The sequence below is a fragment of the Triturus cristatus genome, chromosome 4_2 (assembly GCF_964204655.1).
Source record: "Triturus cristatus chromosome 4_2, aTriCri1.1, whole genome shotgun sequence".
Classification (NCBI taxonomy): domain Eukaryota; kingdom Metazoa; phylum Chordata; class Amphibia; order Caudata; family Salamandridae; genus Triturus; species Triturus cristatus.
Genome location: NC_140586.1, coordinates 967,094,792 through 967,120,013, shown reverse-complemented (window position 1 = coordinate 967,120,013; position 25,222 = coordinate 967,094,792). Strand labels below are relative to the sequence as shown.

The window sequence follows — 25,222 nt, the reverse complement described above, 5'->3', positions numbered from 1 at the left end:
CCGGTTGCACTGGTATTCTAGCTGTGGAAATGTCCTTATCTGAAACCAAGCTTTCCTCTGATGAATGCGTGTTTGGTTTGCGCGGTTCAAATCTTTTGCGTGCATATATTTCGGCCCAGGTGTAAACCTCGTTTAACTTGTAGTCGATAGTGTCTCTTTTATACTTCCTTAGTTTCCCCTCTTGTAATTCTCTACTGTACTTGTCTAATTTTATGTTCAAGCCCTCTAGATTGATTCTCCAAGTGTCATGTTCTAACCTAGTCTGAAGTTCATCTTTCAGTGTGTTGATTTCTTGTTCGAGATCCTTGATGGTTTTGGAAAGCTCCTCGATAATAAGAAGAATCAGGTCAAGGGAGCATTTGTTGAGGATTGAGAACCATTTGTTCATGAAGGTGGGGTTCAGGTGGAAACGGAATAGCATGGGTCTTATTGAAAGTCGTAGTCCTCTGGGGATCCGTTTGGCTTTGTGATACTGTACTAATGTGGAAGCATGAAGTTGTTGGTTGAGTTGGCGTCTGGTTAGGTATTCGAGTTGCTTGAGTTGTTGCGAGATCGAGCCACTGTGTGTGTCCATGTTTTTTACTTCCTGAATTAGAGAATAAATTTCAGATGCTTGATCTGTGGTATAAACCAAAGTAGTTGCTCTGTTATCTGTTATGTTTGTTATGGATTCAAACGACATTTTTAGTTAGGGTGGGTGCTTCTCCTTGGTGGACAAAGAAACTGGTGAAACAGCGGTTATGTGGGGAGAGCACTCCAATATTGAAGCAATTTTATCAATAGTTCTCCGAGTAAAAACAGCGGTGCATCAGTTATGTAGGAGTTTGTCCTCTCCTACTGAGCTAAAGACCAGATATTGACAGGATGAGAACCTGTGTATAACTGTGCACTGTTCACAAAGTGTCTAATCTGACACTAACCAATTTATGAAATCATAATGTGTTTAATTTTCAACACCGAAACAAAACATTCTCTAGAATTTTTCACAATATTTGGATGTAAAACAACGAGTAAAGATATTGCGGTTTGTACCAAAACAAATTCATGTCATGTATACATAAATAACTCGGTTACATACAGGAATCATGTGTAACATTAATTCAATTTACATGTTATAGACATTTGGTAATGCAACGGAATTACAACACAACAGAAATGTAAATGCCCAATGCATTTCGGAACCAGCCGGTTCCTTCGTCAGGGGCCAGTCTGAAAAATAAAGAATAAACCATTTCGCTGGTTAGAACAATTTGTTTGGGGCTCAATCTCTAGAACTCTGATGCAGAACGAGCGTGTCTCGAAAAAGAGTTACCTGTTCGTGTGTGTAATTAAATGTTCTCTGAAAAAGATAAAGACGTGACCAAGTCAGCAACAACTGGGGCTGTAGGGTGTACGTGAGAGATGACAGCAGATCATTGCCAAATTCACGCTTACCTGTTTATGAGGAACCTCGTGATTCTGAAAATGTAAAGAGCGAACCATGTCGGGTTAATGAAGCTAACAAAACCTGGGATGAAATAAGTGTGCTCAATTATATTGGTTTCCGAGGAGATAAAAAATCTTACCTCTGACGAGATACTTTTAGGAGCTGTGTGGAAAATAAATGGAAGATATCAACGAAACGTGCCGTATGGAATAAGAGGAGCTAACGGGAATTGCGATTTATGCAGTATTGACAATGTTACGAGCGTTTCCAAACAGGTAAAAATCTTACCTCTAGAAAGGTGTGTAGTGAGCTGTGGAAAAAGTAAAGAAAGCGAGGTATTAGAATCAACGCGTGACCAAAGTTAACGGGTTGCTCGGCCACCGCAAATACCAGTAGAGAAACCTTACCTAAGAGGTGCTTCGGGACAAGAGTAACCAACGATTCTCCTCACCGGATAAGCGGGTGCAAAGAGTCAAATGTAAGGATGCTATTAGAAGGTAAAAACCGGAACACGAACCGGAAGTGCTCAACATAGACAGCGGACAATAGGGGACAGATGCAATCAGCTGAGTGTTTCTAACTCAAAGGACGCACGGAAGCGCCATCTTGGAACGGAGTCAAAAGACTAGCAGGAGAATATGGTTAGTGTCAGATTAGACACTTTGTGAACAGTGCACAGTTATACACAGGTTCTCATCCTGTCAATATCTGGTCTGTCGGCATCGCGGCCACCCTCTGACAGGTAAAAGGGCCTGTTCATCTGGTGACCTCTAAGAACATGGTACGGTGCCACCACTACTCACTGTATGTAGCCAGGGACACAGACCGTAGTCTTTGCCCCACCAACAGTGTGCTTTTAGGGTCCGTCTACGTCCCCAGAGCCAGACTCTGGGTCTTAGGGTACATTTTGGGCCTAGTCATGCAGTGCACATGCAGTATCCTCTGCTTGCTGAGGCCAAAATAAAACCAGGATACCACAGTCACTTGTAGTTCCGTCTCTCAAGGCAAGGGTGTACGGGCTTTGGCCAAGGTGGGGGACAGGATGACCAAGCAGGATGTGGTGAGAGGGGAAGGTATTCAAGCTAGCCTGGCTGATGAGGGCTGTTACCCCGAAACCGGTCCCAGGATGCTTAATTTTGGTCCAGGAAAGGTATGGCTTGGCAGTTCGGGCTGGACTGATCCCATGAGGCACTGGGTCAAGACTGATTTGCATATAGCTGGGTTTGAACTGGGGTGGCGAAGTGAGGTAAAGAATGATGATGGGTTCAAACCCAGATCTGTGACAGTGGGTGAGTGTCTGAAATGTTTCGGTGCTCCGTCCATCATCTCCTTGTGTGTGCTAATGTAAGAAAATGTCAGCTTTTTAAATGCGGCATTCTCAGAATTGCAATTTAAAATCCAACTTCACCATAGGTTTGGATTTTAAATTGTGGTTCCAGAGACACTGAACGTGAAAAGTTTATTTCTTCACAATTGGAAATTACACTTATATAGTGTAATAAGGTAATCCCAATGTTACCCTTAGGGAAAGATAGGCCCTGCATTAGTAAAAAAGCAACTTTGGAAATGTTTCACTACCAGGACATGTACAACTTAAAAGTACATGTCCTGCCTTTTAAATACATTGCACCCTGCCCTCTTGGTTGTCCAGGGCGTACCTTAGGGGTGACTTACATGTATAACAAGCATTTGCAATGCAATAGGTCTCGCATTACTGAAAGTTTGAGCTATTGGCATTGCAAACAATAATGCACCGCCAATAGCTCAATCATTGAGTAATGCGAGACCTATTGCATTGCAAATGCTTGTCTTTTTGTGCAAAAGGCTGCATTCTGTCACGGTTAAACAGTTTAGATAGGGTGAAAACAGACTTTCTACATCACAGTTTAACAATGTGTGCGCGCGCACCGGTTAACGATCGGGCGAATATAAAATAAAAGTATACTTCTAAGTGAGGAAATATTACGCAGAGCTACACCCACTTTCCTGTGTATATGTAGGGACTGTCATTTCGACATATCTGGCAATAATAAAAAAAGGATTGTGAGGAAACCCAGTTTAATGAATTGATTAATTACCATGTTGATGGTGCCATGGTGTGTGCAGCTGATGGAACATATGAATATTGTATGTTTGGCTGTGACATCGTTTTCTATTTTTATTCAACATTTCTCTTGCTCCTGTTATTTGGACCTGTGTTCCTGGGAACCCTGGGCTGCAGCATGTGTCACCGCTGCCAGGCCAGCCCTCATACAGCCAGGCCGCACCCGGAACACTTGTTGAGCTCCTCTCAGGCTGCAGCTGCAGGACATTCCCCTTCGCAGCCATGCCAACAAGTACCCGGCTGCTACCCGGGAAGGATGGGGCCATGTTATGTGTAGTGCAGCTTCACACCCACAGACAGTCACCGCTACAACTGAACACACCCCTTCCTGTTCCTCAACCGAGGTCAACCGGGCTCACCTCACACATAAACGAAGTGCCACTCTTCACCAACTAACAAGTCCGTTTTATAAGGGGTTGTTGCAGTGATATCCCTTTTTCTCTCTCTGTTTATATGCTACTTCGCCAATGTGCGGAGCAATTGAGGAAAAAACTCAGGTGATTGGCAAAGCCACTTTCCAGGGCTGCAGGCACCACAGGCCTCCAGATGCTGATCTATGAGAATGTAAGATATATCATTTAGGTCGCCACGGTGACACTATTTACGTTCATGTTTGCGATCTGCAATAAGACTGGACAAATGCACAACCTGTGTGTATAAGCAACACTATCTATAAGACCATGGCTTGTCCTAGTGTGTGCAGTAAAATAAACGTGAAATAACGCCAGCTTGGTGAAGTGACATCTGCTGGTTTTCAGTGGTGCAGGACAGCGTGTGTGATATCAATCCAGCATCTGCATTAATTGTGAAACGTAGTCACAATGGGCCCGATTCACAGAACTAACTTAAGACAAAATCCTAAACTTACTACCAGTTTGGTATTCACAGAAGGCACTTACTCATTTTGGTATTCACAGAAGGCACTTACTCATTTCGGTATTCACAGAAGTTAGGAGTCCTAACTTTAGGACTCCTAAATGCCTTCTGTGAATACCAAGTCTTAAAATTAGGATTTTTCTCAGTTTTAGAGTAGTAAAGTTAGGACTCCTAACTTTACTACTCCTAAACTGAGAAAAATCCTAACTTTACGAATTTAGGTATTCACAGAAGGCATTTAGGAGTCCTAAAGTTAGGAGTCCTAACTTTACTACTACTAACCTGAGAAAAATCCTAATTTTAAGACTTTCGGTATTAAGTTAGTTCAGTGAATCGGGCCCAATATAATTACATTCCTGATTAACAATTTCATACTTGCGTATGTGAAATTAATAATTTAAATGTGAAGTGTTACCAATGACCAATGTATCACACAACACATGCATTTCTTTGAGCATCTGTTTTTTGGCATTTATTTGGAGCCAGGAGCAAGGCCCTGAGCAGGCTTCTTTCTATACAAGATTTATGTATGTAATAATAAAGCTGAGTGTGCAGACAATGAGCGTTTTCGGCTCCTGATCTCGGAGTTTCACTTGAATTCATTCATTGACGAACTCAGCATAGTAAACATGAGGCATGTCTCCTGTTTAATAATCTATGCTCATATCTCATCTAATTAGATTTGTGGATATTTTAACAGCCCTGTCGATGCTGTGAAGAACCCTGCGAGCTGGCTATTTGTCCAGCAGGATGGCAGTGGTCCCCCTCGGCATCATTCCTACCATGGCGAGACACAACACCTTGGTACCTGCAGGCAAACAAAGTTTCACGTGCACTGTAGTCTGGGCGGACATGCCTGCACACGTAAACACCAACATCACACTGATGGTGATTCCAGGACTGCCCAATGTTCTGCAAAGATTCAAAACTGACTGTCTGCTGTCCTGGGTGGATGCCGGAAGCTAGAGAAGAAACGGCACAGTGAACAGACCCCGGACAGCCACGCAGCACACAAGGACGCCATCCGCAACCACCACCACCTCATCAAGGCTGCCAAGAGGACCTCCTTCAAAGACCGCCTCGACAACAACACACACGACAGCAAGGAGCTCTTCAACATCGTGAAGGAACTCTCTAACCCCATCTCCAACACCAACAACACCCTGCAGTCGCAAGCCCTGTGCCACTTTCTTCCACCGCAAGATAGCAGACATCCACGACAGCTTCAACACCCAGACAGCCCCAACAGACAGCAACATAACAGACTCTCCTCACGTCATCGACCACGACCCCCCGCTAGCCTGGGCCAGCGTGAGCATCGATGACACCATCAAGACCATGAGCACAATCCACTCCGGCTCTCCGTCAGACCCATTTCCGCACCACGTCTTCAACAAAGCAAGCAGCTCCATCGCACCCCACCGGCGCAATGCCATCAACCTCTCCCTCGAGACCGCGACCTCCCCAGAGAGCTGGAAACACGCCAATATCAACGCCCTACTCAAAAAACCCAAGGCAGACCCAAGAGACCTCAAGAACTTCCGGCCCATCTCTCTGCTCCCATTCCCGGCCAAGGTCATCGAGAAGATCGTCAACAGACAGCTAACCCTATTCCTCAAAGAAAACAGAATCCTGGACTCTTCCCAGTCAGGGTTCCGCAGCAACCACAGCACCGAGACCGCCCTCATCGCCGCCGACGACGACATCAGGACCCTGCTGGACAATGGTGAGACCGCAGCACTCATCCTCCTAGATCTCTCCGCCGCCTTCGACACCGTCTGCCACCGCACACTACGCGCACGCCTCCACGCGGCAGGGATCCGAGACAAGGCTCTGGAATGGACCACATCCTTCCTCTCAGGCAGAACCCAGAGAGTCCGCCTCCCCCATTCTGACCCGAAGCCTCTGAGATCATGTGCGGCGTACCCCAGGGATCCTCCCTTAGCCCTACACTGTTCAACATCTACATGACCCCGCTTGCACACATCGCCCGACAGCACGACCTCAACATAATCTCCTATGCCGACGACACTCAACTGATCCTCTCCCTCACCAAGGACCCCATCACCGCCAAAGCCAACCTCCACGAAGGAATGAAGGCCGTTGCCGACTGGATGAAGATCAGCCGCCTGAAGCTGAACTCGGATAAGACGGAGGTCCTCATCCTCGGCTCCAACCCTTCAGCCTGGGACGACTCCTGGTGGCCGACAGCACTGGGGACAGCCCCGACACCCACAGACCACGCACGCAACCTGGGAATCATCCTAGACTCAACACTCTCAATGACCAAGCAAGTCAACGCCGTCTCCTCCTCCTGCTTCAACACCCTCCGCATGCTCCGCAAGATCTACAAATGGATCCCAACAGAAACAAGAAAGACAGTCACCCAGGCCCTCGTCAGCAGCAGACTCGACTACGGAAACACCCTCTACGCGGGAAATCCAACCAAGCTCATCAAATGACTACAACGCATCCAAAACTCCTCGGCACGACTGATCCTCGACATACCACGCCACGGCCACATCACCCCCCACCTGAGGGACCTGCACTGGCTCAACAAGAGGATATCCTTCAAGCTCCTCATCCACGCACACAAGGCACTCCACAAGACCGGCCCTGCCTACCTCAACAGACATCTCTCCTTCTACATCCCCAACCGCCAGCTCCGCTCCGCCGACCTCTCACTAGCCACCGTCCCGCGCATCCAAAGAACTACCACCTCGCCGCCAAAACATGGAACACCCTCCCACTGAGCCTACGACAGACCCAAGACCTGATGACCTTCAGGAGAACACTCAAGACCTGGCTGTTCGATCAGTAGCGCCCCCCCCCAGCGCCTTGAGACCCTCACGGGTATGTAGTGCGCTTTACAAATGACTGATTGATTGATTGATTGACTGATTGATTGATTGGTTGATTGATTGATTGACTGATTGATTGACTGATTGATTGATTGACTGATTGATTGATTGATGCCTGCAATAAAAGCCTGCCTGTTCGCTCTAAGTGCTCTCCACCAAGTACCCACTACAGGGTGCCTCGGCACTTACTCGTCACCAGGGGCACTCACTTTGAAGAGTCTGCTAGTTTAAGACCTCTGCCATTATTGTTCAGCGGTTGGCTGGTAACTTCATCAACGCTCACTAATCACAGAGGGCCATATGTAGGTAGCCCAATACCGGTCGGTAACGGCTGATTTTCGGTAAATATACCGTTACCGACCGGTATTTAGGCTTTTGATATGTAGGGGGATCATTTCTGTATTCGGTAATTTACCGAATCGGTAAATACCGAATACAGAAATGAGATGTAGGGGGAGTGTGTGGTGGGTGTGGGGATTCGTTATTTACCACCGACTGAAAGTTGGTGGTAAATGACGAATGTCTCAGTAAATGCATTATTTGGCCCTTAGATGTGTGCAATGTGGCAGACACACATGCCCTCAGGGCATGTATGTGTGCCACATGTGCACACATGCAGGAATCAGGGGTGCAACAGGGTGTCAATGTGACACCCTGCCACCCTTGATTGAGCTCCCCCCATTACAGAGTGAGTAACAAACAAGAAAGAAAAAAAATACAAATTTAGTGAACTTTGTTTTAAGTGCGGCATCTTCAGCGAAACGTCTTTAAAGTCGGTTACACTGTTTGTGTGATGGGAGATGCACCAGGAACGTACACTTGTCAGTCTTTGATGTCCACTGCCAGTGACAGCACTGTGCTATGTCCTGTTTTACTAGGAAACATTTGCGTTTACAGCTCGAGGAGGGGCATCTAAGGATAAGTGAGTGGTTCCGGAGCGAAGATAACAAGCATTGGCAAGGTCAAGTTTCAGGCGAGCCTATCAATTAACAGGGCGAGCCAAGCCAGAGGCGAGCCAAGCGTCTTGATTGGCTCTTCTAGCCTGGTTAGAAGCTGATTCTGGAAAATGTTTGCCCTGTAAACCATACAACAAACATGACATAAAATATCATGGTCTCTTCAAAGTTAAGAAATTCAGCTGCTGAACGCGTGCGTCACGGAAGGCAGCCATAACTAGCGAAAGCAAAAGTAAGGCAGCTTAGACCCCAGCCCCCAAGCAGTCTGCTGCTTAAATAAACAAGTGACGGGCTGCTGGTGGTGCTCCACCATCTGCCCACTCCTGCAGCGTCAGTATGCCGCACACGCACACATGCATCCACTCGTCACCGCCTGCTTCAAAGTAAAAAATAAATAGCAAGACACATCTAAAAAAATAGATCCCCGTTAACCAACAGACCCAAGTAAAAGGCACAAATTAAAAAAAAAAAATCACATGGAGGGAGAGAAAGATACAATAAAAAAAAAAAAACACGGTTGAGAGGAAATGTAGCATCTGAAACAAACGGTGCGAGGAGGTGGCTCAACATATAACGCTGCCGACTTTGGATCAGGAGAACAGATTTCGAGCCTCCGTGTGGGCAGCATCATTTAATTATAAATAAATAAACCGAGATCCCATGCATATTAAACATAAATAAATAAACAGCATTGGGTGAGGGCAGGAAGCTGCCAGATGTGGAAATGCGAGCAGCAAAGAAAAAAGAGTAGTCCCTCATTAAAAAGATAACAGCCAGCAGTGTAAGTTAACTGTAGTTGGCCGATGCTGCTTCCTCCAGAAACGGAAGCGACATATTGGACCACCAGCCAACAATGAGCGAGATAACAACAGCAATGCCAGATTCCACCAATGGCAAGTGACAAAATAAAGAGAAACGCAATGGGTGGAGTTTCACTAGTAATACAGATTACTTGATGCCTCGTTGACCTAAAAAGGGAAGGTTTGTGCCTGGCAAAAGGGTTATTTTGCCAGGTCGACATGTACACAGAGGCCCTGCAATGGCAGGCCTGAGGCATGGTTAAGGGGATACTTGAGTGGGTGTCACCTTCAGTGCTGCTGGCCCAATAGTGGTATTCAATTTACAGGCCTTGGGTACCCATAATACCGCCTTACTAGGGACTTTTAAGTAGATTAAATATGCCAATTGGGGATAAGCCAATGTGACCATGTTTCGAGGACAGAGCATAAACACTTAGCACTGGTTCACATTGGTAAAGTGCACAGACTCCCAATACCAGCAAAAACAAGGTCAGAAAAATGGAGGAGGTAGGCTAAAAGTTGGTGGGAAGAGTACCCTAAGGCTGTCAGGTTTAACACACACCAACCCACATACAATTGGAATGTCCGGGGCATTGACACTACTAGGCAATGTCATTTAATACAGTCAGACCTGCAGCGCAGGCAGAACCACATTGCTTACTTGTAAGAAACACATATGTTCAGATCCCAGCTCAAGATACTGACCTATGCTACAAGGCCCTACGCAACGAAGGACCACCATACATCAACAAACGCCTGACTCTCCACCAACCAACCAGACACCTTCGACCAGCTACCCTCTCCCTCGCAGACACCCTACGATCCGTCGAGCCACCAGTGGAGAACGCTTCTTCTCGCACCTGACAGCCAAGGCTTGGAACAACCTCCCCCTGCACTTCAGGATCACACCGTCGCTCCAGCAATTCAGAAGAGAACTAAAGACCTAGAAGTTTGAATGATCAAACCTCCACACAGCACCAAACAACTCTAGTGCGTCAAGACACTCACAGGTGATTTGCTGCGCTCTACAAATGTTTGATTGATTGATTGATATGTCCACCACAGAACTCGCCAAGGTACAAGATAGGTGAAGAGGCCACCAATTTCTGCTGAGTAGCCCCGCCCACATTCAATCAATCAATTACACATTATAAAGCGCAGCAAATCACTCTTGAGGGTCTCTAGGCGCTGGAGCTGTTGACTGCTGTGTGGAGGTTTGATTGGAGAGTTGAGGTCCCGAGGTGCAAGGGGAGGTTGTTCCAAGCCTTGGCTGCCAGATGTGAGAAGGAGCGCCCTCTGCTGTTGGCTCAGCAGATCTGTGGGGTGTCTGCAAGGGAGAGGGAAGCTGATCGAAGGTGCCTGATCGATTGGTGGAAGGTCAGGCGTTTGTTGATGTATGCTGGTCCTTCGTTGCGCAAGGCCTTGAGGCATTAGCCAGCATCTTGAACTGGCATCTCTTCTGAATCAGGAGCCTGTGTAGTTTCTTGAGATGGGGTGTGACGTGGGTCCTTCTGGGAGGTTGAATATGAGTCTTGCCACTGAGTTCTGTATTGTCTGGAGTCTCATCTGGAGGCGTGCAGTGATTCTTACATAGACTGTGTTTCCGGAGTCCACTCTGCTGGTGATGAAGGCTTGCATGATGGTCCTTCTGGTGTTTGCCGGATCCACCTGAAGATCTTGTGGAGCCTGCAAAGGGTGGGGCAGCAGGTGGATGAGACTGCGTTGACTTGTTTCTTTATGGATAGCTTGCTATCCAGAATGATCCTGAGGTTGCAGGCATGGTATGTTGATGCGGGGGGAGGGGTGCCGAGCTCCGTGGGCCACCATGTATCATTCCATGGCGAGGTGTTGTTCCCAAAGATGAGGACTTCTGTGTTGTCTGTGTTGAGTTTGAGACAGTTGTACTTCATCCGAGCCTTTGATACAAGCCCTGGCAATGCCGAGTATATGGGGTGGTGACTTCAATTCTGTCATGATAACTTCCTAGATAGATCCTTCCCCACACCACAACACACAAATGCGTTCCGGACTAGCTTATGCTTACCCAGATGTGCAACATCTGGTGACAGATGCATCCTCATACACAAGAGTACTTGTAGTTCTCAAAGTACACTAACTGCACACCAGAATTGACTTGCTCCTATGCAATCCCTCTGTGGCATCCTTGGTCTTGTGACCTGAATATCTAGGCCGCACACTTTCGGACCAAAGCCACTTCAAAATGACGATTCAGTGGAGCAGACAACATGCACCAGTACCTGCTAGGAGGCTGTATGCCCCGGCCCTCCAGGACAGAGTCTTCTGTGATACTGAAGGTACACATATCGCCAGCTTAGAGGAGAACGAAGGGACTGCCTCTACGACAGTGATAGAGAGGGATACCTTTAAGGGTCTCACATAAGGCCTGTGCATCAAGATGTAGCACAGTGTAAAACATGCCTTGCGAGCCCAGAACCTCTCCCTTGAACAAACAAGACGAACAGCGGAAATATATCTGGGGTGGCTGCAGGAAACTAGATCACAATCACCCCTCTCCGAAAGGAGTAAAGAGAGGCGGTGGTCAGACTACGAACACTACACTATCCGATACTAGCATGGCTCCTAAGGCCGTTGACCCCAAAGCCCCCAGAAATGCCAACAGATCTCCGGTGGGAGAGATATTGAATGTGCAAGCAGATATAAACCAGGCTTTCCTGTAGTACCACACATCTGTCTACCGGGCCGAGGAGGGAGTGCAAGCTCCCCAATTAGATGAGTATTTGAATAGACTGTTGATTCCCAGACTTAACCCCCTTCAGGGACATACACCAATGAGGATTGACTAGATCACGCGCAACAAAACTCCTGGGATGGACGGGTTCCCGATAGACTTTTACTTCACCTACAGAGCAACCCTCTCTCCAAAACTACTCCAAATGTACCAACAGGCCTGGCAGGAGGGCACATTGCTGGGATCCCTATGGGAGGCTATGATATTGGTCCTGCCTAAGCCCAACAGGGACCCCCTGGAGCTACACTCCTACTGGCAACTGTACTCCGACCACAAGATTTGCATGAAGGTCCTTGCAAACAGGTTGCTCCCCTGCCTCTCTACATTGGCACCAAGACCAGAATGGTTTTGTAACTGGGAGAAAAATGTGTCTAAACCTATGACGCCTCTCTGGCTGATGGAAAAGAATCTTCATGAATTGCCTCCATACACAGCACACTCACTAGATAAAGAGAAGGCCTTTGACACCCTGGGGTAGATGCGCATGAAACTAGGCCCAGAGATATTGCACTGGATAAATCTCCTCTACACCAACCCACTGGCCCGCATCCGGACAGGCAGAGATCTCAGTTTCTTTTGAAGCATGGGGATAAAGATGCCCGCTGTCGATTACTTTCGCCCTAGCCATGAACCTGTTCGCTGCCCTGTTTCATTCGCAGGACCCAGTAATCGGTATACCGAGTGAGCCAAATTGGGAGGCCATATCACTGTATGCTGATGATGCATTTGTGTACCTCAGGAACATGCATGCGTACCTACCACAGGTGATGGATGTTCTAGACAATTTTGCTTGGGCTTCTGGACTGAGGCTAAATTGGACCAAATCCAGCTTATATCCCATGCGCAAACTCACAACTTAGAACAGGAAGTGCGGCCGCAATTAGCACGGGGGTGGCACCCTGACATCTTCAGGTATTTAGGGGTGAACTTACCACACCAACGAAGAACTTATACAGGGCAATTTAAGTGATGTCCAATGTTTGCAGCTCCCTGTCGTTTTGGGGCTCCCTGCCACTATCAACCCATGGGTAGAGTGGTGTTGCAAAAATGCTGTTAATACATTTATACTGCTCCTTGAACCCCCCAGTTTACCTGCCCCGGCGCTTCTTCAGAAAATTGGATTCTGTTTCTGTTCTTATGGACTTAATCTGGGGAGCGGGCCACAAGAGAGTCGTGCTTCGCAAACTATACTCTACCTTGGAACGGGATGGGGGATGTACATTTAAAAGACTAATAAAGAAGTACAAACTACTGTGTGACTTGGAAGCCTATTATTTCTCAATACAGCCTTTGTTTGTGATCTTGTAACAGTTCTCACATTAATATCCACGCTAGAAGAAATGGGAGCCTGGGGTGTCTGATCACAGAAACTCATTTACATACAAAGGAGGTTGAAAGCCTGTTCACAAAGCACAACACACCTTATTAATGTAAAAGTGTGTACATTGCACAGGGAGTGTGATTCAGGTAACAGTGTGAGGGTTGTATGACAGGAGCGAGCAGTCTTAGTTGCTGAGACATGAATGCCTGCAGGGTGCATCTTCAGCTCTTTCAACTGTTTGGGAGAGGGTGGCAGTCTCAAATTCTGGGGGCACAGATACCAACAGCTTCCCTCATAATCTCTGCTTTTTGCATCTACAGTTGGTGCAGATGCCACCTAAGAGAGTAACCTTTCCAGCTAGGCAGTCTGCTTTCTGGAGTCAGCCTGCTTTGCTTTTCCCAAACTTTGGTCAACAAAGGTAAATGTGTCTTCAACTAAAGTGTTCTTAGCTCGCTTTTGGTAACGTGGCTCGAGCAGTATGGCCTAAGGCACGCTCGAAGGTAAAGCAAAACAGTGGAAGTTACAAATTTCAATACAGTTTATTAAAAATAGACAAGGAACTTTAAGATTCAAACATGAAACTTGTAACCGTCAAGGCGTATCACAGCAGGTTCAAAGGTTGTTCAGCGATTCAAACCCATATCTCACTTATCCAAGTGGAAAGGTAGAATACCAATCAAGGCAGAGCAAGGTGCAGGGATCTCAGGGTTTGGGCTCTCGGTGCTTACACTGAAGCCGTACAGCGAGGGTAAAAACTGTTCATCGTATAAAAATGTGCACAAAGGAGAAGACCTCAGAACCAGGTAAAACCAAAGTACATTTCTGCGCTAATGTTGTGGTAAAACCAACAAATTCAGGTAAAAGGAAGAAGAGAAGGGAAAATACTAAAGCAAATCATGATAACATGGCTAACAACACAGAGAAATTACCTGATCCTACTACTGCAATGATAAATCACTGCTACAGGAGGCCCTCAGGAGGCAGAGTGATGTAGTTAATCCAGGAAAATTACTTTATGATATTCGTTGCCGCTCCCCAGCCAAACAGACACATCGTACAAGTGCTCTGGTGTTCGCGTAGGATCATCCCATTCACTCTAATAACAGCCCAAGTGCCTGCGTCCACTTTAGCGTTACCACAAAAATGAAACACTCAGGTTGAGTTGGACGCCTCGAGGCTATTCACAAAGGTACCTTACACCTGTGAGTAATCTATACATGCAAGGAAGCTCATAGAATAACTTTGCTACTTTTAGCTATTCACTATTACGATAAAGTTACTCAAAAGTGTGGACTTGCACGTCTGCACACCCTTAAATAGATGTGGAGCAAAATGTACAAATGTAACTTAATGAAGCAAAAATGGAGCAATAGAAAGTGCAGCGCCACACATAGCCGATGGCTCGTAATGCCTTCTAAAACAGCATACAAATTCAAAAGAATGTTACAAAATTACCTATATTTTAAAAATAATTATTTCATGATAAAATATGTTAACCTTTTAATAAATAAAAAAGAATTTAACTATTAAATAAATAATCTCAATTAATTCTATCCATAACTTTTTGTAAAGCAGTTCCGCCTCTGAAGAGAGTTGCGAAAGGAAATTTAGTAATTATGAGTACATAATAGAAAAACAATGATTTTACTTTAGATGGGATTTTTCATACAAACCTTTGAAAAAACATGTTTAAAATTAATTAAATTTCAAGTTAATAGTGTATCATTTTTATTAGTTATAAAATAAATTTACATTCATATTTAACATAGAAATATTTTATTTTTTTCAAGTTTGATAAACTTGTAAAATGCTCCCTACATTTTTTACACAGGGAGAGCCTCACCCAAGTTGAATATATACATTTTTTTATTTTTTCTAAAGCCTAAATTAAAAGTTAAGTAACATTTTTATTATGTATTCTTAATTATTAACTGTGATGTAGAGAATTAATTGTAACAGTCGGGGCAGACAACTCCACAAAGAAAAAGACAGGAGAGGCAGAACGACCTCACGTGGTTTGTGAATCTCATTTTCTTGTATTTTAGTCGTCCTATTGTAGTTTATTAATAGGCCTGATAATCTGTGAGACTCTCTTGGGTGTATCTGACGAGATTGTAAAGCTGGTGAAACTGTCCTCAGCAGATGAGAAGCAGGTTCCATTTGTAGCAAAAAGAAGATGGAAAGAGGCCACTAAAGTGGATCTTTGTAATACGAGGCCGTGTCCCATTCGAACAGAAGTCATTAGGACTATTTATGGTGGAGCCAAGACGGGTTTGCATATGGTTGGCCATGTCTGCAGTAGTACAAAGACTAGAGAATGATGTGGTGGGATGATACTGAGATCAACTACCAGTCAATCCATCACTTTTAGTTTTTCTCAATGATCAGCCCTATGTGGCACAGACATGAACAGATGTTGGTCCCATAGAGACCTACGGCAAAGGGACTCCTGCTGCTGCCCCCTGGTGAGGCTCATTAAGGCTGGAAACAGTTTGAAGTTACTTGGATTCTAGATCCTAGGGGAGTGGCCTCAAAGTTCAGGATCGAATGGGCTTTGTGGGATGGAGCCATGGCTTATAAACACTCAGGGAACAAAACACGCTGAAGGGAATGAGGCCACAAGTAGTTACAAAAGGATGAGGTTAATTCAAGCATTTCCATCCCTCGCTGTGTGCTTTTCTCAGTAGAGTTTGCAGGACAATCAATGGATTGATGGCTTTGTGGCTGCTTCATTAAAGGTTTTGCGATGCTGAAAGCTCCTCCTCAGGGTTTACAGTGAGCACTTTTTACTCTCCCACATTGTCTCTCTCACATAGATAGGCTACATTTACAACTTAAGTTTTTGTCACATTGAGAGCACAGATCATTTTCTTTCTCACTGTGGGTTCTCTCTTGTTGAATCAAATTGAATCTCCAGCTGACACTTCCCTGGCATTTAGAACAATTACAAGGTTTTTTCCAGGTAAGTTCTCGCAGGTTGAGTGAAACCAGATTTCCGACTGAAACATTTCCAGCTATCAGAGAGCTAATAAGGTTTTTCCCCAGTGTGAGTTCTCTCATGGTGAGTGAGAGTTATTTTCTGACTGAAGCTTTTCTGGAATTCTGAACACTGATAGGGTTTGAGCCCAGTATGGATTCTCTGATGTACAGTTAAACTGGATTTTTGACAGAAACTTTTTGGGCATTCAGAGCACTGATACAGTTTATACCCAGTGTGGGTCCTTTCATGTACAGTAAGGTTGGATTTCTGACTGAAGCTTTTACAGCATTCAGAGCACTGATAAGGTTTTTGTCCAGTGTGAGTTCCCTGATGTTGAATCAGACTGCTACTAAAACTGAATCTTTTTTGGCACGTGGAGCACTGATATGGTTTTTGTCCAGTGTGGGTTCTTGCGTGTATAGCGACACTAGCTTTGTGACAGAAGCTTTTAGAGCATTCAGAGCACTGATACGGTTTATGCCCAGTGTGGGTTTTTTCATGTTCCATAAGGTTGGATTTGCGACTGAAGCCTTTCTGGCATTCAGAGCACTGATATGGTTTTTGTCCAGTGTGAGTTCTTTCATGTTGAGTGAGACCATATTTCTCACTGAAACTTTTACAGCATTCAGAGCACTGATAAGGTTTTTGTCCAGTGTGAGTTCTCTGATGTCGAATCAAACTGCTACTAAAACTGAAGCTTTTTTGGCACGTGGAGCACTGATATGGTTTTTGTCCAGTGTGAGTTCTTTCATGTTGAGTGAGACCATATTTCTCACTGAAACTTTTCCAGCATTCAGAGCACTGATAAGGTTTTTGTCCAGTGTGAGTTCTCTGATGTCGAATCAAACTACCCCAAAAACTGAAGCTTTTTTGGCACGTGGAGCACTGATAAGGTTTTTGTCCAGTGTGAGTTCCCTGATGTCGAATGAAACTACCCCAATAACTGAAGCTTTTTTGGCACGTGGAGCACTGATACGGTTTTTGCCCAGTGTGGGTTCTTGTGTGTACCCCGAGGTTGGATTTGTGATTGAAGCCTTTCTGGCATTCAGGGCACTGATACGGTTTTTGTCCAGTGTGGGTTCTTGCGTGTACACCGAGGTTGGATTTGTGATTGAAGACTTTCTGGCATTCAGGACACTGATGGGGTTTTCGTCCAGGGCTAGTTTTCTCATGTCCAGTGAGGTGGGATTGATAACTTAAGCTGTTCTCACATTCATTGCTCTTATTCGAGTTGTTTGTTTCTCCAAGTTGGGTTTGTTCCTGGATACAGGCCATCTTAAGACTGAATCTGATTCCAGAGTCTGTACTTGTTTATGTTACAACTCAGCATTAACTTCTAAAATACATTTCAGAAGCTCTTCTTAACATATGTATTTAACTAATGATAGTTTTTCCCTGGAGATCATTTTCCTTCCTTTAAACTTTCACTGAGGAGCCCCTTGTATTTATTAAGATGCTCCTCATGGATTCATATTTTCCAAGTTATGCCCGGGTGAATTCTATAAGGTTTAATTAATCTCATTTAGTGATTCTAGTTTATCACATGTGATTTAGGAGTTTTAAAAGCACTGATAAGGTCTTTGGGCTTTAGTGTTTGCCTGTTCGGTATGTTTGTTCATACAAGTAATGACAGGTGATTAGGGCATGCCAGGTGGTTTATGAATTATCAATAGCGTAACAATGACTCCTTTAATACTTTCTGTGCCAGTCTATACTTTTTTGTTCAGTGGTTAAGACAGGTACATGATCCACTTTGAAGTTACAGGACACTTTGAAACCACTCGGATCAACCGAAGAGACAGATTTGGTGGGGAAAAGCTTTCTATATTGGAAATGATAATCCAGCATCTTTGCTGTAACGACATCTGAGAAAGAGTATTTACAATGACTTTCTTTTAAACAATCTTGTCTCTCCTCTCGTCTCCAGGACACAGAGACAAAAGCTTCTGTCACATCACATCACGTCTACGGATGCTGATCTGTTGGGGAGGGTTTGGGCCTCCAAAGCATTTCTCATAAACCATCAAACAGAATTTACAACACTGAGTTTTCTCAAGTGCACGGCGTGGGGTTCAATTGTGGCCAATGTTCTCCTTAATCTCAGTTACTGACACTTGGTAAACATTTATGGTCATTTTCATTTAGGGATTTGACAACTTTCACATTCGCCAGTTTCTTCCGCTCCAACATCTTCACCATTCCAGGCACATAGAATGTGTTTCTACTCTAGAGCTCGAGAATGTTTTAACTTCCTTGAAATAATCCTTTTCGTTGTGTTTCACTAAATTTAAACCTTCTTTTTTCTGTTCATGCTTCAGTCACCTGTAGAAATGGAGTCAGAGAAAGTAAATGAACACAAAGAAAAAGTATTTATTATTTTTAACTTTATACTTTGCACAAAGAAAGTATTGACAAAAACAAGCTAGGAACTCAGTTGAGTAGCATTTCTGATAGCGGTGAAACAGCTCTGGGACACTGTGTAGATCGGGAGCTTCGGATCACTGGAACTCAAGGATGTGAGAGCAAATGTAATTAATATTTAAGAAAGAAACACAAGTTGCACATATATTGTGGCACAGATTCTCAGAAGCAGCCAACACTATCAATTTACAATTTCTGTGGCAAAGGCTGGCATCACAATGAGATATTTATAATACTTTTAATGAATTATCAGATGTTATTTACTCCCCTACCCACTTAGAGTGTTCATCTATTTCTTTTTCAAGTGATTTATGCAGGGACATTTTATTGAACAATGGAATTGGCCTTGTTTCACTCACTGCTTTAAAGGCCCCTGTAGATGGACGCTGTGTCCAGTCAGCTCAGTGGAATTCACTATTTCAAATTGTGCGGATGATAAGGACTCACTTGGTGGCCTAGAACTCCTCACACTCCTCCGACAGGCACTGCAACACCTAAAAAGAGGGAAAAAAACAGCACAACTGTAAAGGAAATTAAAAAGGGACTAGCAAAGAAAAACATAAAACAGAAGAAAGAGGAGCGGCTCCACCGGTTGTTCCACCCTAAAGCAGGCCCTGTGTGTATGTGTGTCCACGCACATGTACTGTGTCTTTTGCTTGTATTAGACAAGACAGAAAAGGGCAGTTTAGGAGGACATAAAGAGATGGAAGTCAGATCCAGAGAGAAAAGATGCCGAAAGCACAGACCGAGGGAGGATAGTATCATGTGTTGCAGAGAAGAGGACAAATGTGATAAGAGTTCAGGAACTGATGGGCAAAACTGACCTAAAACAAACTGGATCTGCACTGCACCTCCCACATGTTCGAGGAGGAATGTGGCTCCATCATATTATTACCAGAAGTTTGATAGCAACAAGAATAGTGTACAGAGAGAGTCAAATGTTGAAGCTGAAGAGACTTAAAAAACCAAGATCAAGAAAGGGAATAGAGAAAGAAGAAACAGGGGAAAAGGAAACTTAGAGTTATCGGTATCCTTACCTGACAGTTATTTTATTTTTTGTTCCTCCAAGGGTGGCAGCCAAGCTTCACTACCTGGTCATGCCAGAATACCTTGAAAAGAAGTAAAGAAATGGTTTTGAATCAGACGACAATCACACTTCATCCCATCTTTCAAATAACCGTCCTGAACTTACAAAACAAAAGAATCTCTTGTTCTCTGGAGGCCATTGTGAAGCAACTATGGTTATAAATAAATCTTTTTATGGTTCAAGAACCACGATCCCTGGCTGGAAAAGGTCTCTGTGAATATGGAGTGCACCCACAGTCTCAGAGAACAGACCCTAACAACCCAGTCCACGTCTTCATAACCCCCATCTTTCCATTTACAGACCATGAAACTTGGGAATCAAAACAATCTGGTTTGCAAAGGTATGTTAAAGTCCTCGTACATAATTCTGTCCACCGTTCATAAATTAGTCAACCAGACTCTTATATTTATAGAAACCATGCTCTCGGAGCAACTGCAATTCAAGTTAAGGCTGAAGGGATGATGTGGAGGGTCAGTGTCTTGTAAGCCCTATAGGGCGGCGACCCAAGGACTAGAATAAGGAATCAAACCTTCGCAAGACAAAGCTTAGAACATTGGAATGTTGAGATCTCCACTGAAGACAATGGAGCAGCAGCAGCCTATACAACCTGATATAGGCCCGCTGCTCTCAACATTACAATGTCCTAATACACAGCCTCTGCCTCTCTCTTTCCCCTCCCTCTCCGAAATATATGAATTGGGCAGGAGAAGGCAGAAGATAGACCCTGCAGCAGGGCACACCGGAGCCTTCCCACCTTACTCCTGTTGTAGCTCACAATGTCACTGGTGCCTTGGAAGAAAAGGGGGGATTTCTGCTCATCTCCTGCATCTCCCTTGCTCACCTGAAGACAAATAGCAGTTTAGCTGGCGGGCGTGGCTACAACGCGCTGCAAGGTGGCCGCCTGTTGAAGGGGCTCTGCAGGTCGGTAAGAACACAGATATTCTTACTGGACCACGGAACGGAGCTGATTCTGCGCCCATCGCACCTGGGGTGTGGATCTGGGCGACATCAGAGAGGGAGCAGACAGAGTTTGCTCGTGACGAGGCGCAGCGGGCGAGGAAGCGTGTAAAATGGCCACTGAGAGTTGAACTGCAGAAATATAGCCCGGGTGCCAGATCACCTGGTCTGCGGAGGGACGAGGAGTCCGCTGCTGCAGTTAGCGGAGTACCTGTCCCGCCGATATTGACATCCGCTGCTTACAGTTAAGCCGCAGCACCCTTGGGACACGTAGACCGCTGTGGAGTGCAGCCGCCAGCCGTATACACGCGAAGACAGGGAATTTCGGCCCGAGACCTTGGGGGCTGCGAGAGCTGCCATCTGCACTCATCGATTGGTGTGCCACAGTTAGACGAGGTAGGGGACTGCTTGTGTGGCCTGTCTCGTGTTGCTGCGTAATTGCTTTGCGGGGCCTGGGCGAAATTCATCAGCCTGCCGGGGACTTGGCGCCTAAGCACGGTCTGTGGGGCGCGGGCGGGAAAGTGCACCTCAGCCTACCCCCAACGAGAGGCAGAACCTGGGAGCGTGGCAGAGTGGGAGCAGGTGGCAGGCCATGCCCTGCAAACGTGGATCCGGTCTTGTTTGCCCACAAGAGTGGTTGGGGACTGAGCAGGGTGTTGCGTGGCTCGGGCGAGGGCCCCTTCCCGCCTCCATCTGGCCATGCCTAGACCTGTTATTCCGGCCTACATACGGAGAAGAGACACTGTGGTGAGCGGCGTGAAGCTCTCAACGGAGAGCGTTGGACCCCCCCTGCTTACTGCTCCCCTCCCAGTTTAGAATACTGTGATCACACACCTGGAGGACGGATGCGAGCAAGGTGTTGTGGGTAATTTGGCCACTTTGTATGATCGGCTCTTTGACACCTGAGGAGATAAGACGCCTGTGTGTATCCTATACACAATGGAGGGAGTGTCCGATTGGTTCACAAACCGTCATTGTTGTGACTCCTAAGAACCGATACTTGAGCTAGCGGCATTATCCTGAAGTGGTTGGGGCTACTAACGCCACGGCCAGGCATCAGCAGGTGTGGACTGTACGCTACTATGGGCAAACTAGATCCCAGGCAGCCCAAGATCCCGTTTGACAGCAAGCGCCAGACGCGCAATATGGATCCAGCTGTTGATCAGGGTACCACTGGCACTGAGGCATATGCTTCTGACGCCCCAGAGGAGGACATGCTCTCCATTCTACTTGATGTCCGCTCAAGTTTAAAAATGATAGATGGCAAAATAGATGCTCTCACCTCTGGACAGAATGTGATAAAGAAAAAAGTTGAAATACATGAAACTCGACTCGACGGGCTAGAAAATCGGCTGTTTTACACACAAGATTCCCAATCTGAAACAAGGGCGCAAGTGTCAAGCTGTAACGCCCTGAACGTCTCAGGATCGTTTAACAGACACGACAATGAGGACGCAACCACTTGTGAAGGGTTAGTTATTTTAATGAAGGCAAATATAATACAAGGAATAAACAAAAGTTATAGTCACTGGAATCCTCCAGGCTAAGTACCAGCCCACAGCACGGATGGTCCTAACCGTCCTCTGCATATACGCCGATCCCGGCGTATGCCAACAGAGGGCAGAAATGAAATGGCCGACAATGCCAATCGGTAGGCTGTGAGGGGCACGAAGAGTGTTGGGGAGAATCGAGGAGTCAGGGAAACACCCAGCCGGGGTCTCTACCTGAAGGGAGCAGCCGCTCAACCTCTTCCTCTGACTGCACCGGGACGCGGAGTCACCTCCTGGTGATGCGTCACCGATACCCCAATCAAAAGCAAGAAGACTGAACCGAGAGCAGCCGCTCGATCGATCCTGTGGACTTCCGAGTCTGTAACGCGGCAAACACCTCCTGGTGTGCCTTACAGCTGGCAGTCCCTGTGTCTCTGGTCGGGCTGGGAGTTACGACTCCAACCAGCAAAAGCGCCACTGTGCTTGGACTCAGCCGAGTCAAAAAGCGAAGCTCAATGGTTGACCGGTAGAGCTTCCGGGTCCTTCACAGGTGACGATGGGGCAAGACACGGCCCAGGGAGTAACGACTCGACCTACCTCCGTTCTTGCCTTACTGGAGCACCACTCCGGAACACTGCTCTTCACGAAGCAGGTACGTCGGTGTATACACAATATCCGACAGCGTTGTGCCTCCCGGTTCCTCCCTTTATAGGGCGTGTTTTCCTTGAGTTATGTAACAGCTCTCCTGTTTACATAAGGGCGTGTTTTCCTTGAGTTATGTAACAGCTCTCCTGTTTACATAAGGGCGTGTTTCCCTTGAGTTATGTAACAGCTCTCCTGTTTACATAAGGGCGTGTTTCCCTTGAGTTATGTAACAGCTCTCCTGTTTACATAAGGGCGTGTTTCCCTTGAGTTATGTAACAGCTCTCTTGTTTACATAACCTCTCAACCGCTAAGCATCCTGGGAGATGTAGTCCGTTTTCGCTGGTTACCGTTTTCCTCCCCTCGTATGACAGGAATTCTTGACAGTACATCCTCCCTCTCAGCGGCTCCCCACAAGTCCAGCGCTGGCAGGAAAACGCCGATGGAACAAGGAGACCAAGCGCGGAGCATGAACCCCTTCAGCCGGTTCCCATGAATGCTCCTCCGGGCCATAGCCTTTCCACGCAACCAGGTACCACAGCTTCCCCCTGCGCCATTTGGACGCCCGTATGCCCGACACTTCATACTCCACCTCCGACTCCACGCATACCGGCCTAGGTGTCCCAGACGGCTTGGAGGGTGCTGGTTTGAGCAATGATACATGAAAGACAGGGTGTATCCGCAATGACTGGGGCAAGCACACCTTCACGTTCACGGGACCCATACACTTGGTAATTCGATAGGGGCCCATGTACTTGGGATGGAACACACTGTTCTTTCGAAACCTCATGTTTCTTGTGGATATCCAGACGTAGTCTCCAGTGCGGTACAGCGGCCCGGGCCTTCTCTTCCTATCTGCCGCAGCCTTGTATCTTCTCTTGGCCTCTATTAGGACAGCCCTTGAGCGCATCAACGTGTCTTTTATGTGTGCCACCCTGTCCGCTGTGGCGGGAATCCTGTCCTCTCTGAACGGATGTAGAAACGGCAAGAACCTGGGATGTTGGCCATAGTTGCTATAGAACGGCGATGACTGTGTGGAGCTGTGAGTGGCGTTGTTATAGGCTATCTCTGCAACCCATAGCAAGTCGACCCATTCTTCCCTGCCCTGGTCCACAAAACATCGCAGATACTGTTTGAGCGTTTGGTTCAGGCGCTCGGTTTGGCCGTCCGTTTGAGGGTGGTAGCTGGTGGACAGGGCGGTCTTAACATGCAGCGCAGTGCACCAAGTCTTCCAGAATTGCGCAGTAAACTGCGACCCCCGGTCCGACACGATCACCCCAGGTAATCCATGCAGTCGTACCACATTCTTTAGGAGTAGTGACGCCAACTCCCCGGCCGTAGGGACTCTCTTGCAGGGGATGAAGTGCCCCATTTTCGTCAAGTAATCCACCACCACCAGTATTGCCGTCATCCCCTGGTCTACCGGTAGGCCCACCACGAAGTCCAGTGATATGCTATCCCATGGTCTATCCGGGGTCGGAAGTGGATGTAAGAGCCCTTGGGTTCGGCCATGGTCGGCCTTCATGGTAGCACACGTAGGACACTCCTGTCCCCACCTCCTGACATCCACTCTCATGGTTGGCCACCAGAAATGCCGTCCCATGCTAGCCACCGTTTTTTCAAAGCCCAAATGACCTGCGCATGGAGAGTCATGGCACCAGATGAATGCTTGTTTCCTTAGCCTAGGCGTGGGTATCAATAGGCACCTGCCCTTCAGGGGTATCCCGTCCTTCAGCTGCCATTCTCTGTGACTGAGGAGCCACCTCCGCCACGCGAATGACCTGATCCCTCTCTTTATTCCCCTCAGGAAAGTATCCGGTTGGATAACCCCCAATACCATCCTCGGGGAAATGATGGAACGCTCGGTCGCAGGTAATGGTTCCTTAACTGCAGATTGACGGGACAGGGCGTCCGCCTTCCGGTTTTTCGTCCCCGGCCGATATGTGATGCGGAAGTTGAACCCTGCAAAGAAGATCATCCACCGCAGCTGCCTGGGAGAAAGGTGTCTAGTGGCCGTCATGAACTGTAGGTTCCGATGGTCCGTGTACACCGATACCACATGTCTCGCCCCCATCAACCAATGCCTCCATTCGGTGAAGGCGTCCTTGATTGCGAGAAGCTCCTTCTCCGCAATATGGTAGTTGCGTTCGGCGTCGTTGAGTTTGCGGGACATGTACGCAACGGGATGAAGCACCCCTGTGTCGTGGTTGCGTTGGGACAAGATAGCCCCCAGCGCCACATCCGACGTGTCCGCTTCCACCACGTAGGGGAGATCCGGATCGGGGTGAGCCAACACCGGCGCCTTACCAAAGGCGCTTTTCAGGGCCTCAAAGGCTTTGTTCGCTTCAGGGGACCAGACAAACTCCTTGGACTTTCTCAGTAGCTGTGTGATTGGGGCCACCACTCCTGAAAATCCATCTATAAACCGCCTGTAAAAGTTGGCGAAGCCAATGAAACTTTGGACGTCCTTCACGCTTTGGGGCACCGGCCATTCTTTCACCGCCTTGATCTTTCGTTCTGCCATCTCCTGT

The 25,222-nt window shown here is 46.6% G+C and overlaps 1 protein-coding gene across 2 annotated transcripts in view; it reads right to left on the bottom strand.

The window, feature by feature from the left end:
• Positions 1-14,840: 14,840 nt before the first annotated feature.
• LOC146839165 (uncharacterized) overlaps positions 14,841-25,222 on the bottom strand; it is a 32,954-nt gene continuing 22,572 nt past the window's right edge. For both annotated transcript variants that reach the window (XM_085603191.1, XM_085603192.1), the window contains exons 2-4: positions 19,553-19,624; positions 18,875-19,009; positions 14,841-18,416 (exon numbers count right to left, since the gene is read on the bottom strand). In XM_085603191.1, the coding sequence (XP_085459317.1) occupies positions 16,140-17,369 (1,230 nt within the window). In that variant the 5' untranslated portion in view covers positions 17,370-18,416; positions 18,875-19,009; positions 19,553-19,624 and the 3' untranslated portion in view covers positions 14,841-16,139. The remainder of the gene's footprint in view (positions 18,417-18,874; positions 19,010-19,552; positions 19,625-25,222) is intronic.